This window comes from Mycotypha africana, assembly GCF_025528875.1.
Source record: "Mycotypha africana strain NRRL 2978 chromosome Unknown BDF20scaffold_10, whole genome shotgun sequence".
Lineage (NCBI taxonomy): Eukaryota > Fungi > Mucoromycota > Mucoromycetes > Mucorales > Mycotyphaceae > Mycotypha > Mycotypha africana.
This window is the reverse complement of record NW_026515734.1, coordinates 1,407,687-1,421,495: the sequence shown is the minus strand read 5'-3', so window position 1 is coordinate 1,421,495 and position 13,809 is coordinate 1,407,687. Positions and strand designations below refer to the sequence as shown.

Sequence of the window (13,809 nt, the reverse complement as noted above, 5' to 3'; positions counted from 1 at the left end):
ATGCTTGACCTTCCTTCTAACAGTAAGTCAAAGGATAATAATAGATTAAAAAGAAAATAAGAAGAGAAGAAGAAAAACGAAATTAAATCAAGCACAAAATGAAAGAGACTCGATAAACCTTTTCCCCTCGAGATGAGTTTTATCTTTTTCCAGCTGTCCCCGAAGTAAGATAAGGCTCCCTTTCGAAACATCTTACAGAGATTAAGGTTTGGAATATGAAGAGGACTAAGCTCATGTAGCCTTAGCAATAGATATCTAGCAGGCAAGTACTGTTTACACCGAAGAGAAGTCTTTTTCAATCCATATCGTAAACAATGTTAAAAAATTGGCAATTTGTCACGACACCTTTTTATTGAAGAATTGCATGCGCTTACTACCAAGACCAATCTTGACGTTGGCCCCTACACACATATTCTTCTTGATTTCAAAAGTTACATCGACTTTTTAGAAATATTGTTGTGCTTGAAGGACTGTCGTCAATGACTGTATTTCCAATTAAAATACCATTACTACGTTCTCTGAATTTTGCTAAGCAGATCGCTGCTGTATTTAATAGTACGTTTAAACAGAAATTTTTTGGAAACAAAAAGGTTTTGAATTTCGAAAGCTCAATGGACGCGAGATAGTAATCTTATTTGAGTTGCCTGCTACAAAGTCAAATGCTGAAAGGTATCTACAATCACTTTGTTTTAACGGTAAAAAGAATTATGATCTGGTCAATAATGGGATGGGAGGGGGGAAAGGGTAACCAGTTAAGTAGTGGTTGGCATAATAGAGGAGGTCGAGGTGCTTTTTAGCAACACTGCAACGAGTTCAGTTGCAATTACGTAAAGTAACCACGGTTACAGACACGATATTCTTACGCAAAGGTTATCAGTCGGTCCTGGCATATTTTTCGTGACTCCAGCTCGGACTTCTGACCAGAACAATTATAAGGGGAGGGAAAAAGCAGTATCCATTGTCAAATATATTCCATACAGTTTTGCGTATATGCCTGGATGAAACAAATTCAAGGAAATGCTCAATACTAGTGCCAACATTAGCAGACATCTTTTGTTGTATTTTTGGCTTCACCACCATCGTTCTGCTTACATTTCTTATTGACTTTCCTGTTACAGCTTTGGGCTTGCGCAATGTCAAATCAATCGCGCTTTTCAAAAAAAAAAATAGCCGTCTGAAATTGTCATTTGTGCGTAGGAAGTTGTGTTTGTACAGCGAACTGACATAAGCAAGCACCTGCTCTTTTTGGTAATCAGATGAAACCACGCTTTTTCAGCTGTTTCTGGTTTACAACTTACTATTTTTCCCTTCTTTCAATTTTGCTTTTGGTATAGCAATACCATAATACACTTTCTCCTCGAATCAGAACGTTAATATCGAATCTAGAGGTGTCATGGATCTTAAGCAACTGAAAAAATTGGACCTTTCCTCGATACAAAGAGTCTCAACCCCTTATGACTTGACACCTCTCAGCTTCAGCACGCCCTATGACTTTCCTCGTCATTTCTTACCAAAGGTTATGAAAGGTTAGAATACTTTTTATCACAGCTATTGTCGACGATTTGGAGCCTCTCTCCTATGTATCGCTTTGTTATACGTATCAACCAAAAATATCGATTAAACTAGATGACAGTAAAATACCCTTGGTCTTGGTTGCTTGTGGCTCATTCTCTCCCATCACCTATCTTCATTTAAGAATGTTCGGTAAGAAGTTACAGATTTTTTTATTTTGCTCTGAAACGTTGGCATTAATGATCGCTGTGTAATCTGTAGAGATGGCCCAAGATCACTTCAAAGAGAGGAATGAATTCGAGTTACTCACAGGTTATTATTCACCTGTATCGGACTATTACATGAAAGAAGGCTTGGCCAAAGCGCAAGATCGCGTCAAGATGTGTCAGTTAGCAGTTGAAACAACCTCAGATTGGTTAATGGTCGACTCATGGGAAGCGCGTCAAGAACAATATCAAAGAACAGCTGTCGTGCTTGACCATTTTGATCATGAGTTAAATACGGTAGGTGGTGGTATCGCAACATCAACAGGTAAAAAAAAAGAAAAAAAAAAGGATAAAAACTTCGTCTTGAAAAAGTAAAAATGTCAGTGGGATGGTCAAAGATTGAAGCAAGTATTACATTTGATACTTACCAGGTGAAAGAAAGAAGATTAGAATTATGTTATTGGCAGGTGGTGATTTGATTGCCTCATTTGGTCATCCTGGCGTATGGGCGCCAAATGATGTAAGCAAATGGAAAGTCTATATGGTCTATTGAGTACTTTCAACTAATGCGAAACATAGTTGCATCATATTGTAGGTCATTACGGATGCGTTATCATAGAACGAACGGGTACGGATGTGTATGGATTTTTATTATCACACGACATTCTCTATCAGCACAGGGTGAGTAACATATAGAAGATAGCTGCGTGTAGACTACATATGCAAATTTCTAAACCAAAACTGTGTTTGTCTGTACTGGTTTATTCAAAAGATGAATGTTACTGTTATCAAGCAATTGATTCACAATGATATCAGCTCAACAAAAATCAGGTAGATTGATATTGCAAGTTTTTCTCACATTGCCACGCTTATATAAACACTGTTTCCTATCATAGATTGTTTGTGAAAAGAGGAATGTCAATCAAGTACTTACTACCAAACCCAGTAATCGATTATATTCATCAATATGGTTTATATTTACCGCAAACAATGCCACCACAACCGCCTTCTACATCGATAGCCACAGCAAAAACAAAAGCAGCTTCGACACAGTCGAATGAAAAAGAGGGAGACCTTTCAAAGCAAGGTCCGCAACCCATCATTAGAGATTAGAAGACGCATTTCTTTTACGTGAAGCGTCGTTTCATAGAAAAGGAACTTTTTTTTTCATCTCATACCTATGTGTCTTATGTCAGACTGCCATTTTTTTAGCTTGTTTTATCCATCATTTGCGCTTAGAATTGTTTGCTTTTCCTTTTCCTAACATTGTCATGTACAGCTTTTATTTGTTTGGAAAAGGTTACTATACGCACTTTACATTTTCCTTGTCAAATAAATTCTTAATGTTTTTTGTATATAAGCATCATATAGTCGTAACAACACCATTGATATTCCAGCAAACCGAGCTTTGGAAAAATCAAGCATTGCAAAAAAAAGTCTTTTAAATTTCTGAGTTAGACAACTTAACAACAAACTTTAAGATTGTCGTGCATTTTTTACTACTGTCACTGGACAAACGAGGTGAACTTGTTGTACTGAAATATATATGTTTAGCGTTTTCAAAAGGAACTTTTTAAGATTGGGAGGTAATTAATCATTTTGTAGTCTTTAGAAATGATACGGCAGAAAATCGTGGCATCATTTTCAAGAACAGACTAACTACAGTTTTTTAACTGCGGGTTTAGACGCAGCTTAAAAATAACTGGATGGAATGACCAAAATTTTGAGACGATTGAGTTAGAGTTTGAAGATCGAACTACACTAAAATGGAGACGTTTACCTGTAAATATCAAGCCAGTTTCGTTCTGGCGATAATAAAAATCAAAAGACTAAGAAGTTGTCCTCCGGCTGAACTCCGTAGGACGTTCCTTGTCTTTCCATACCGAAATGCTGATGGCCATCATGTTTTTTGCTGCATTGACATCGCGGTTCCATAGTATCTTACAGGTTTTGCAAACAAGGATACTACAGCCACGCACGGTGTCTAATGCTTTCAAAGTGTCTGAGCGACAACAATTGCATATGCGTGATGTCAAGTATTCATCAATTGTCACGGCAAGGAGATCACCAGCAGCCTCTCTTCGCTTCAATGCACGCCACAAAACACCAACGACACTAGTTCTAAGGCCTTTTAGATGAACGGCGGATTTATTGAACATGCCGTCACCAAATACAACCAGAGGAACTTTTTTGCGATCACTCAGCCTGAATTTCTCAGGGGCCCATCGTCTGTTGAAGGAAGACAGTAGATTGAGTATACACAAATTCAGTGGACAGTTAATCGCTACAGACTTACCGAACGTGGTTATCGCTCTTTGTCTCTTCTTCTTCCCGGATCTCCTTCTCATTCTCTTCTTCCTGTTTTACTTTCACTTTCTGTTTCGTCTTCTTTCTTCTTTTTTTATGCTTAATTTTGCCCTTCTTCTTTGGCCATTTCATATGTTCTTCCTTTCTTTTCTTCCGTAATTCTTTGTCGTATTTGATCCCTCCATCGACAAGCATGTTCACCATCATGTCTGCAGCACGCTGCCTGCCTTGATGCAGACGGAACCTTGTTTCACCCATATCTGGCCCATAGAATGAGAACAGGATCTCTAAATGTTGTAGTATGTAAATAGTATATCTCTTATACTGTTCAGGCGAGCCTGTTTTACTACTCGGTATATTGCTTTCTATCGCTTTTATCATACAACCGGCCTTTTTCCTTTCTAATTCTGCACTGACACGAGTACTACCCGTCATGTGATAATATTCTTTTGTCGAGCAGCGCCGTATCTCATGTCTGTTTGTTTCTAACCCGATTGCTGCTGTAAATACGGTCTTTCGGCCAGGATCAACAAATGTGGGTCTGTAGTTTGTCGTGATTTCTTCATAGGAGAAGTCTTCCAACGTCAAGTCATGATGATCAATGGTGGCGTCTTCTCTTGGTTTCTTCTTACGACTAAATAGGAAGTCTACAGTGAAGCCATCAGATCGAATGAGATTCCTGAAGAGCATACTTGTGTTTGTCTTTAGCTCAGCAATACTATGATATAAGTGAAAGAATAATCTTGAGAACAGAGTCTTTTAGCAGAGTGCTATTTACTTTACCTTCTGAAGCCTAACTTTTTGAAGTTGAACACTTTACAAAATTGTTCAAGTTGATTCCAATAGCCCTTTACAAGTCTTCCAGGAAATAAAAAAGGAGTAAGGGCGTTTATGCTGATGGTAATGAAGCGCCATGATACTGAGGGTGTTGGAAAAGGGAAGAAGCGATGAGGTAATGGTAACCTACGAACATCGTAGGCAAAATGATTAGAATGCTCTTCTTCGTAGTAGTCCTGGATAAACCACAAGGGCTTGACAAATTTGACCGGATCGGCCGCCAATGATAAAAGCGTAACCTTTTCCTCCACAAGGTCTGCAAAGTTCTTGCACAAATTATCTATTCTTAATTTGTCATCACTGCTTAACTTGACTTTACCAGGCCATTTGGGTTCGCCTTTGCAAATCGCTTGATAGCAGTATTTTGTTGCGATTTCGTCAACATCGCGCTTTACCATGCTCTAAAGAGAAAAGAATATTGACTTTGCTGCTGTTTGGTTTAATGTAAAGTTAATCCTTACCGGGAACAAATTCTGCAAGGTATAGTATAGATATTTAAGCATTCGCTGCTCAAAAAGCTCAACAATGCTGTTTGTATATGTGGTACTGAGCTCTTTACAAGCTTCTGTCAAGCATTGGCTATAGCCTTTGGTGAAGCTATAACTTACTTCGACAGCTGGATGCTTCTCTTTGAACTGCTTATAGAAGTTTTTCATGGAATCATTTATTGCTTTCTTGTTGGTTACTGTTTTACCTGTTACAAGTTGTCCAACCGAATACCAGAACTGTTGGGTGAAGATTTCTTTTGGTGTGTCTTTCTTATTATGGATGAGATAAGCGTTAACAAATAGTTGCGAACGAAACACAATAGCCCTAATGTCATTGCAGCACGAAATGACTCTTTCTCTGAATTTCTCGCGGAAGGTTGGTAACACCGCACTGTCGATGGGAAGCTTTCTTGTGAATACAGTAGCATCATCACCAAGAACAGATGAAATGAGTTCTTCTTTCGAAGGCGTGTGTTTGAGGCATTGCGGCGAACGAGCAGTGGTATGGCCATCTTGTCCACAGCTGAGGCACTTTACAGCTTGTGCGGTGGTCTTTTTCCGTTTAACTGCTTTCTTCTTCTCTTTCACTTGGTCACTCTGTTTTCTCTTTTTGCCACTGCTACCAACTTTAAGGAGGTTACTCACAAGCAATTAAGTGCTGTGTGTAAGATAGATTTAGGTTTATTGCTTACCATCATCAGCATTTACGGCTTTGTAATACTTGCATTTGTAGTAACGCTTGTCAAAATGACCTGGTTCATAGCAGTCTCGACACTTGGTATGCTCTAAAAAATTACAACAAATATCAGAATCCTTATATCTTGATCTGACGGTTCTCCTACAATTATCAAGCATTTTACCAAATGGGTTCCTTTTAACCTGGTTCTTATGCTTTTCTTTAATAGATCTAATCTTCTGTATAATGAAACTTTTGTACATGAATAGAGCTGTAAGTTACAAAAAAAGCGAAATACGGAAAAGAAGGGATCTTATTCTCGTTTAAAAGAACCCCTTCATTATAATCTAACTTTGACAACAAAACGCGAGAAAAGAAAGACACGTCTTTATCATTGGGCAAAGTTCCGAAAAAGGCACTGACGAACATCTGGTTGGGTCTTATAACACATCGTCAAATGACGAAAAAGTTGTCAAGCTTTTTGTAGCTCGTCCTATTGCAAAGTCACGCCAATAAGAGTTTTCTTAGCGACCTCTTTACTATGAGCACTCATTTTTAGGACTAGCTTGTACGCCATCCTTAATGCTGCTTGGATGATACTGGATAATTGATTATCAGCGAAATCGTCCAAGAATAATATACCGCTTCATCGTAAAATAATTGAAAGTTGTCTAAATTAAGATTTAATAGTGTCCAATAAAATTTGTGAAAAGTCTGAAATAGTAGTTAAAACACTGTATTCCAAAAAAAAGAAACGGACATCTTTTTTTTTTTTTTCTTTCTTTCTTTTTCTTTGATTATAAAACGTTTTTTCTTACCATCAGCAATAATATTCAAGCGATGACAAATTGGGTCAGTCTACTAAACCATCCGCTTCTTAACGTGGTTGTCTTTCTTTCCAGTCGTCCAATTGCTAAGTTTTTGGACCTGGAAAACCCAAGCTATTTAAACACTTTACGAGGTATTTACTTGGGTTCACAATTGGTCATCATTGTTTTGTCGTTTTATTTGATGTCTGTCATTAAGAAAAAGAATGGTAAAGTCTACAAAAGTTAACAGTATAGGATGGTTATAATAGCTTACTGACGCATTATACTTCTCCCTATTTATATTGCAACAGATCGCACGTCCTTACGCTACGTTGAACCTGGAGGACAAAGCTGGGACGGTACTGAAACTGAAGATACACTTGTTAATACTACCAATATGGGTAATTATTTCAATTCAAAATGATATATATGACAGCAGAGCTAATTCTCAAAGCTATCTGTTAGATTACGATATTGATCAAGTCAAAAAACAAATGAAGCAAAGCTTTACTGGTGTACCCGTCATTGCTTTTTTACATTTAAAATTCGGTTATGTTCAGCCTCTTTTGATTCAAAGTGTTATGGCTTTCAAAACCTTTTTCATGAGTAAGGAATCACGTATTCACTTTTTCGGTGGAAACACTTCACGTGGAGAGCTACGTCGTCCTTTCCGTATCGAAGCCCCCTTCAACATGGTTAGTGAAAAGAAGCAACCCAAGACAGATAAAGGATCCATCAAACGCGCTGAAAAGGCATTGAAAGCACAATAATATTGCGTTTTACTTTATCGTGATTTATTATTTGGCTTTCTTCGTCTTTCGTGACGATGCATAAGTAGAATTGTCATCGGCTGCTCGTTTTCTTCGTTTCGTATTGTCACCTATAAGAGAAGAAGGAAAAGGTTTAAGCTTTGTATTTTTAGACATTACACAAATTTGATATCTATAACTGTAGCTAAAAAAAGTAATGAAAAGTAAATCAACTGTTTCTATACATTACTTTGAAGTGATGGTGAATCTCCTGTTACTGCTGCAGAAGCTGCAGATAATACTGGTATAGCATTTGATACTTTTGTTTCTTCAGTGAGCGCTTGCCTCAATTGCACAATTCTATATGAGGACCTGTCAATCGCTCTATCAATCCAGTGTCTGAATGCTTGTGTCTCTTGTGCACGTAAGACACTTTTATTCGAAGTATCTGATGGAGATGACGAGGATGCAGATTCAGCAGTAGCCGCTGTTGTTGAAGATGCGCCTGCAGTGCTGTTGCCGAGATCTTGATTTGCTGAGGCCGGTGTACTCTGCTGCACTGAGGTTGCATTGGTTTTCCAACTGTAACCTCTTGAAGGCTTAAATTCCATCATTCTCTGTGCCGCTTTAAAAGCACTGTTTACATGGAATAAACTCGTCAGCTTTTTGTAAATACACTCGTTAAGGTTAGTTACTTGGTATCAACCTATTGAAACACTCATATTGGCTTGATGAAACATACCAAACGATTGGCGAGCACGGAATAAATAGTTGGCGATTGGTATACGTTGGCGCCCATAATATAGTAAGTTGCGATCGGGTTAACATCATCTGGTTGAGGTCCACGTCTATATCGTTTTTGTATAATCCAAATCGGTGGCTGCTCGTGAACAATAGCAAATTCAATGCCTGTCATTTTACTGCATTGTAAGCGCATTAGAGAGAATCAGCAAAAGATCCATCCAAACCAAGAGTTTTTTTTTGTGGATAGATGTTTGCAATTACCGGAGTGCTTCCACTGTTTCTTCGTATGGTTGTCTGAGATCGTTATACTGTGTTTGCATTGCTAATACTTGATTATTGCTTTGACGATCCCAAAATGGTGAAAGGGCAAAGTAATCCATTACCATTTGTTGATTTTGAAAGCCTCCAAATCTCTAAAGATGGTATGGCGAGGTACAAGGTTGAGTGAACATTCTTTGGTTTTTTCAGTATTTTACTACGATTATCCTTTTTTCCCTACTTCAAGCCAGTTCATATCACGCCATTCGACGCTGGTTAGATCTTCTGTTGCTGTCATTCGCTGCATTTTGTAAACTAAAGGGTATATATGCTCTTATTTAGAAGGTAAAGTAAAAGAAGCACAGACACAAAATTTCATTTGGCTCGTGGACTTCTTTTGCAGGTCTTCTCGCTTTTCGAAAAACGTGAAGCAAAAATGCATTAATTTTTGTTGTCAACCACGTATTACAATGTTTTAACGTTTATTTTAGACGACTTGGAATATTTATTAGGACAATTTACATTTAATTTTAAACTTTTTTACAATTTTATAGGAACCATTGCGTATAGTTTAGACGATTGAATCACCAGTTCATAAGGCTATGTTCTTTCTGTAATTATTTTTCGCAGAGTGTTTCTGCATGCCTAGTCCAACCCAGGTAATCATCATGCATAATTGTTTCAAATGATTTCTGGATTTAAAGCGATAATTCATCTCCCATCTGCAACGAATTGCGTTGGATATTACTTTTAATCCTTGATCAGCATTCTCAATAAAGTTCAAGAATGACGAGTAGGAAGGCATGAATAAAAGCTTGTAGCCACGCTTATCGATACCCTCTATAACAAATTTACAATGGTACTCTACAATTGTCCATGACTACAGAAAATCCTTCTACATCGTGTTTATCCATTAGGTTTCTTCATTTTCTAGCGATGATTCAGTCTCCAGTCTGTAGCGCATGTAAGCCATGCAAGAAGTTTTAATTGAACAGTTATGAGTTAGAATGGTGCTTGCTGACTTACGCAGCAAAGATATCAGCATAGCATCGAATCAAATTTTAATGCCTGCGTATTTCATACATGACATTAAACGCGTAAATCATATTGTTATAATAAATGTTGTTAAACGAAAGCTTATGTTGCCAATGTTAAAACTCATATTTATTTTTCAACTTTTTTAACACCTTCTTCTTTTCTTTTTCTTCCTCTTTATTACCTCTCGCTCGGTGCTACCTCTATACGCTTGTGTAAGAGTATTATCATAAATAAAATCAATTCAGTGAAAGAAAAGTACACCAAGAAGGAAAATCCGTTCGGTAAAGGCAAACCACAATACTTGAGAGTCACCGATGCGGAACGGCAGGTATTTTGTGGCGTGCGCTTAAGCGACGCGAAGCAGCCGGAGACCTGCTAGTACTAGGAATCGATGAATTTAAGACATCCAGAATATGCTCGTGCTGTTCCAACGATACTTTGGACAAGTTAAAAGGCGTTCAGACCTACAGTATACTTGTTTGCAAGACTTGTCATATACTGTGGAACCGAGACATCAACGCCTCAAAGAACATGATGAAGATCAGTAGTGCAATTTGGAAGAAGTTGGGGAGACCGAAAGAGTTTTACGCGACTAAAATATAAGACTCCCCCTACCTTCAACATCGCTGGAACGAACTCAGGTTGATTTTTACAGGTAAAAAGAACAAAAGTTTGTACTTTCTACTGTTGTGTAAACTGTCTAACATTTACTCTTAACGGTCTACTAATATATTGAATTCGTTTAAACAGAAATTATTTGTCGTCTAAAAATTATATTTGTGTTGTCTAAATTTGAAGTTAATAAACTATAAACACGGTTTGAAAAAAAAAAGAAAGAAAAAAAGGAAAAAAAAATAAAGATATAAAAACCACATTGACTCTTTAAACTATCCCTTTGAACTTTCTCTCTATTTTGTTTTTGCTAGCATTATTTATTAAACATGTCACCGTTAGACATACATACAACTATCAGAAAGGCTACACGACTGGAATTTCATCCACCCAAATCAAAGCATCTTTTAGGTAAAGCAAATATTCCAGCTTAGCAAAGGAAAAAGGATCAACAAACTTACATCCTAACATTTCCATCTTGTAGCTTTGAAAAATATGACGTTAGATGAGCCTGCCAGCATTGATGATATTCTAATTTTGTTAGAAAAGAGACTGAATGAACGTTCCTGGATTATCACCTTCAAAGTGTTCATCATCCTACATTATCTAATGCGTGAAGGAAACTGTGTTCGTGTTGTAGACGCAGTTATTAAGAAACCAAGTGTACTTGACGCAAGTAAAATAAAGCAGAAAACGCAGAGTAAGTATATTCTGATCTGAAAAAGTAGCCTCATGTGATACTTATAGATAGTTTTCTTACATAATATATAGCTCAGAAAGATATCGAAAACATATACATGTATAAGAACTATATTGATGAGAGAATCGTTGCTTTCAGACATACGAGAAGAGACTATGCTGCCAACGAAGCAAAATTCTCTACTATCAGAAGAAACAGTGCAGTTGGAGGTAGAAGACTATCACACATCACAGTCAAAGAAGGATTGCTCAAAGAAATGAAAGCTTTGCAAAGACAGTTGGATGCTATATTACAATGCAAGGTAGGCCTTTCAGAAAATGGTAGAATCTGATCCCTTTACTCAGCATTTTGCAATGATGTAGTTTAATATGGAAGACAGTAAAAAGGCATCCGAAATCACTTCTTTTGCATTTAGAATGGTACTTGATGACCTTTTAACGTTGTTTCAATCGGTTAATGAAGGTGTCTGTAACATTTTGGGTAAAACCAAGCAGATGTAAGAATTACGGCAGATACCAAAAAGAAAGCTAAACAAGCCGTAAATGGGTTCTACTTTAGATCATTATTTTAAAATGAAAAAATCAGATGCCCAGACAGCCCTCGGTATTTATAAGAGGTTTGCTCACCAAACAGAATTGACTATGGACTATCTAAACCACGTCCAGATGATCCAAAGCGAACTGCAAGTACGTGATATTCCATCCCAAATTGAGCATGTAAAGTACTACGATTCCAAATATTGCATCGAAACTGAAACTGCTTTTTAAGGAAGAAATGGAAATGCTCTATCTTTTCCTTTTCTTCCCTATGTTCAGCACTATACTCAATACTTAACAATTGTAATCGTTAGGCGCCGCTTTCAATGACTGCCGCACTAGAGGACCACTTATTAAAGGCCAAGGACGAAGACATGGAAGAAGTGTGGCAAAAAGACAAAGGTAAATAGCAATCCTGGAACATTTTATAATATTGGCTAGCTATAATGATTTTGTCGCATAATGCTACTTCCTTACCAGTTTAACTGTGAAACTTTTGTTCCTTTTTTTTAGCCACTAATGTTAATGGGGGAAAAGATGCCACTCAACAGGTTTCAGGGCAGCCACGAAGAAATTTAGAATTCTTTGCTGATGCTTTCCAGCAACAAACCGTCCCGATTTCCGCTAATTTTCAGCAAAATACTACATTATCCAGTACCACGAGTCCTCCACTCACCACTCCTACCACTGCTCCGTTGAATCCATCATTTCAACAATTTTCGCCGCAATATGCTCAAGAACAGCCCCAACAACAACCACCCATGCAAAAATCGTTTTCTGAACCTCAGCAACAACTGCTATCTCAAACTTTGTTAGATGACGCATTTTCCGTTACCAACAGAAACAATAGACCGCTTCGAGATATACAGATGCTGAGACAAGCAAGTATGCCCAACTTCACTACGAATAGTAACTGTATTCACCTGAATACTACTACATCAGCAATATCACCGTCACCCTCGCCTACGAACATCTCAACAAATCCTTTTGCGAGCATGTCAACAGTATCAAACATGTCTTCTTACGATAAAGCTGGCCCTTATAACCCTGCGACAGCTATGACACTATCACTTACTGATTCCAGATCGACTATCAATAGTACAAACTCTTTCATGACCGTTGACAGTACCACAAGTGATAGTGGTCTCAATGCATGTCTTCAGAATCACCATCATCACAATCCTTTCAGGACACTTAGCTTGAATAACTCCTCTACTCCCGTCACACCTCTATACAGTGATGATAACAATACCTTTAAAAATATCAATCCTTTCTTCCCTGCATCACCACCTTTGACACCAAATAAACCCATAAACGCGACATTTTGGGCTCAACTACAACAGCAGCCACAACAGTCACAACAGCAAGTTAAATCACCCAACAATAATCCTTTTTTACAAATGGCAGTAATTCCATGAGAGCAACCTCTGCAGCTGACGAGGCAGCCATCAACTAACCAGAATTTCCTTGGCTTTTAAAGATTTTCATGCATTCTGCAGATTTACAGATACTTTACAATCTCATCTTTAAAAATATGAATGAAGTTTGGCCATACTTGCAGTAATGCGCTTTTCTAGCATAAGCTGCAACAGAATGGCACGCTGTCGTTATTCTAACCTTACATCAGGTCGAGAAAATGCAGTGAAATGATGAGATTAAAATCACCAACTATTAACATTTATTTAAACAGAATAAAATGAAGAAAATAATTAAGGAATGTTTCTAGACTAACCCAACCGTATAACCTATGATGCAAATGAGAAAAGGTGTTAATCAAATGTTCATACGCATGAATAGCAATGTGAACAGACAAAAATAGTTTCATTACTGTGAGGTTTATCAGTGAGCAAATCAGAAGTAAAATTTCATCGATTTCTCTCTTTACAAAGTTGTGAAAGACAACTGGCACATCCTCCTTTAAACCATCTAACAGTAGTCAACTACTATACTCTATTCTTACCTCACTTGTTAAGCATAAAGCAAACAAACTTCTAGCCAAAGAAAAAAAAAGGGTAAAGAGGGCCACTGTTTTAGAAAATACACAAAAAAAAACTTTTCTAGAGCGAAACTAGCTGTCACAGCTAGGACTGTAACAACTCAGATACTGTCGATTTCTCCGAGCTGACGTGGGCGTTTTTCGTAATCAATATATGTTATGAATAAACAGCACTGAACAAGTACAGTATCTCATAGATCTGAACGTTGCAAGTATGCTCAAAACCGATTATTATTTGCGCAATTTTTACACGACTCGTACCGCAAAAATAAAAACTTCGTCCAACTTGTCAAGGCTGGTAAACAGATAATATTACAGTGCGGGCACATTGCCAGGCAACA

The 13,809-nt window shown here is 37.6% G+C and overlaps 7 protein-coding genes across 7 annotated transcripts; 3 read left to right on the top strand and 4 right to left on the bottom strand.

The window, feature by feature from the left end:
- Positions 1–1,393: 1,393 nt before the first annotated feature.
- Positions 1,394–2,831, top strand: BDF20DRAFT_825644 (uncharacterized protein; the record flags this gene model as incomplete). Its single annotated transcript, XM_053077993.1, has 7 exons — positions 1,394–1,526; positions 1,627–1,704; positions 1,774–2,043; positions 2,150–2,238; positions 2,298–2,399; positions 2,491–2,549; positions 2,615–2,831. 7 exons carry the CDS (start codon positions 1,394–1,396, stop codon positions 2,829–2,831), a joined length of 948 nt encoding a protein of 315 aa, XP_052933150.1.
- A 1,305-nt stretch (positions 2,832–4,136) lies between these two features.
- BDF20DRAFT_796650 (uncharacterized protein) lies at positions 4,137–4,724 on the bottom strand (the record flags this gene model as incomplete). The annotated part of the gene is made up of 1 exon (XM_053076283.1): positions 4,137–4,724. A coding segment is annotated over one exon (588 nt), but the record flags the coding sequence as incomplete, so codon positions are not given.
- An 80-nt stretch (positions 4,725–4,804) lies between these two features.
- BDF20DRAFT_826459 (uncharacterized protein) lies at positions 4,805–5,761 on the bottom strand (the record flags this gene model as incomplete). Its single annotated transcript, XM_053078077.1, has 2 exons — positions 4,805–5,263; positions 5,324–5,761. Coding segments are annotated over 2 exons (897 nt in total), but the record flags the coding sequence as incomplete, so codon positions are not given.
- A 210-nt stretch (positions 5,762–5,971) lies between these two features.
- Positions 5,972–6,355, bottom strand: BDF20DRAFT_891490 (uncharacterized protein). The gene is made up of 3 exons (XM_053082255.1): positions 6,211–6,355; positions 6,183–6,184; positions 5,972–6,133 (listed from the first exon to the last, which is right to left on the bottom strand). Exons 1-3 carry the CDS (start codon positions 6,287–6,289, stop codon positions 6,032–6,034), a joined length of 183 nt encoding a protein of 60 aa, XP_052933147.1. The 5' UTR covers positions 6,290–6,355; the 3' UTR covers positions 5,972–6,031.
- Positions 6,356–6,821: 466 nt separating this feature from the next.
- On the top strand, positions 6,822–7,605 carry BDF20DRAFT_980314 (inorganic phosphate transporter Pho88; the record flags this gene model as incomplete). The annotated part of the gene is made up of 3 exons (XM_053085118.1): positions 6,822–7,062; positions 7,147–7,236; positions 7,277–7,605. Exons 1-3 carry the CDS (start codon positions 6,867–6,869, stop codon positions 7,603–7,605), a joined length of 615 nt encoding a protein of 204 aa, XP_052933146.1. The 5' UTR covers positions 6,822–6,866.
- A 218-nt stretch (positions 7,606–7,823) lies between these two features.
- On the bottom strand, positions 7,824–8,884 carry BDF20DRAFT_826107 (MED6 mediator sub complex component-domain-containing protein; the record flags this gene model as incomplete). Its single annotated transcript, XM_053078037.1, has 4 exons — positions 7,824–8,246; positions 8,327–8,504; positions 8,590–8,741; positions 8,828–8,884. The coding sequence occupies 4 exons, from the start codon at positions 8,882–8,884 to the stop codon at positions 7,824–7,826; spliced, it is 810 nt and encodes a 269-aa protein (XP_052933145.1).
- Positions 8,885–10,565: 1,681 nt separating this feature from the next.
- Positions 10,566–11,882, top strand: BDF20DRAFT_825890 (uncharacterized protein; the record flags this gene model as incomplete). Its single annotated transcript, XM_053078011.1, has 6 exons — positions 10,566–10,647; positions 10,721–10,936; positions 11,017–11,237; positions 11,299–11,416; positions 11,495–11,652; positions 11,787–11,882. 6 exons carry the CDS (start codon positions 10,566–10,568, stop codon positions 11,880–11,882), a joined length of 891 nt encoding a protein of 296 aa, XP_052933144.1.
- Between the last annotated feature and the right edge of the window lie 1,927 nt (positions 11,883–13,809).

Excerpts from the sequence above, each read along its gene's own strand:
- BDF20DRAFT_891490 (XM_053082255.1), bottom strand. The coding sequence starts at position 6,289 with ATGTACAAAAGTTTCATTATACAGAAGATTAGATCTATTAAAGAAAAG.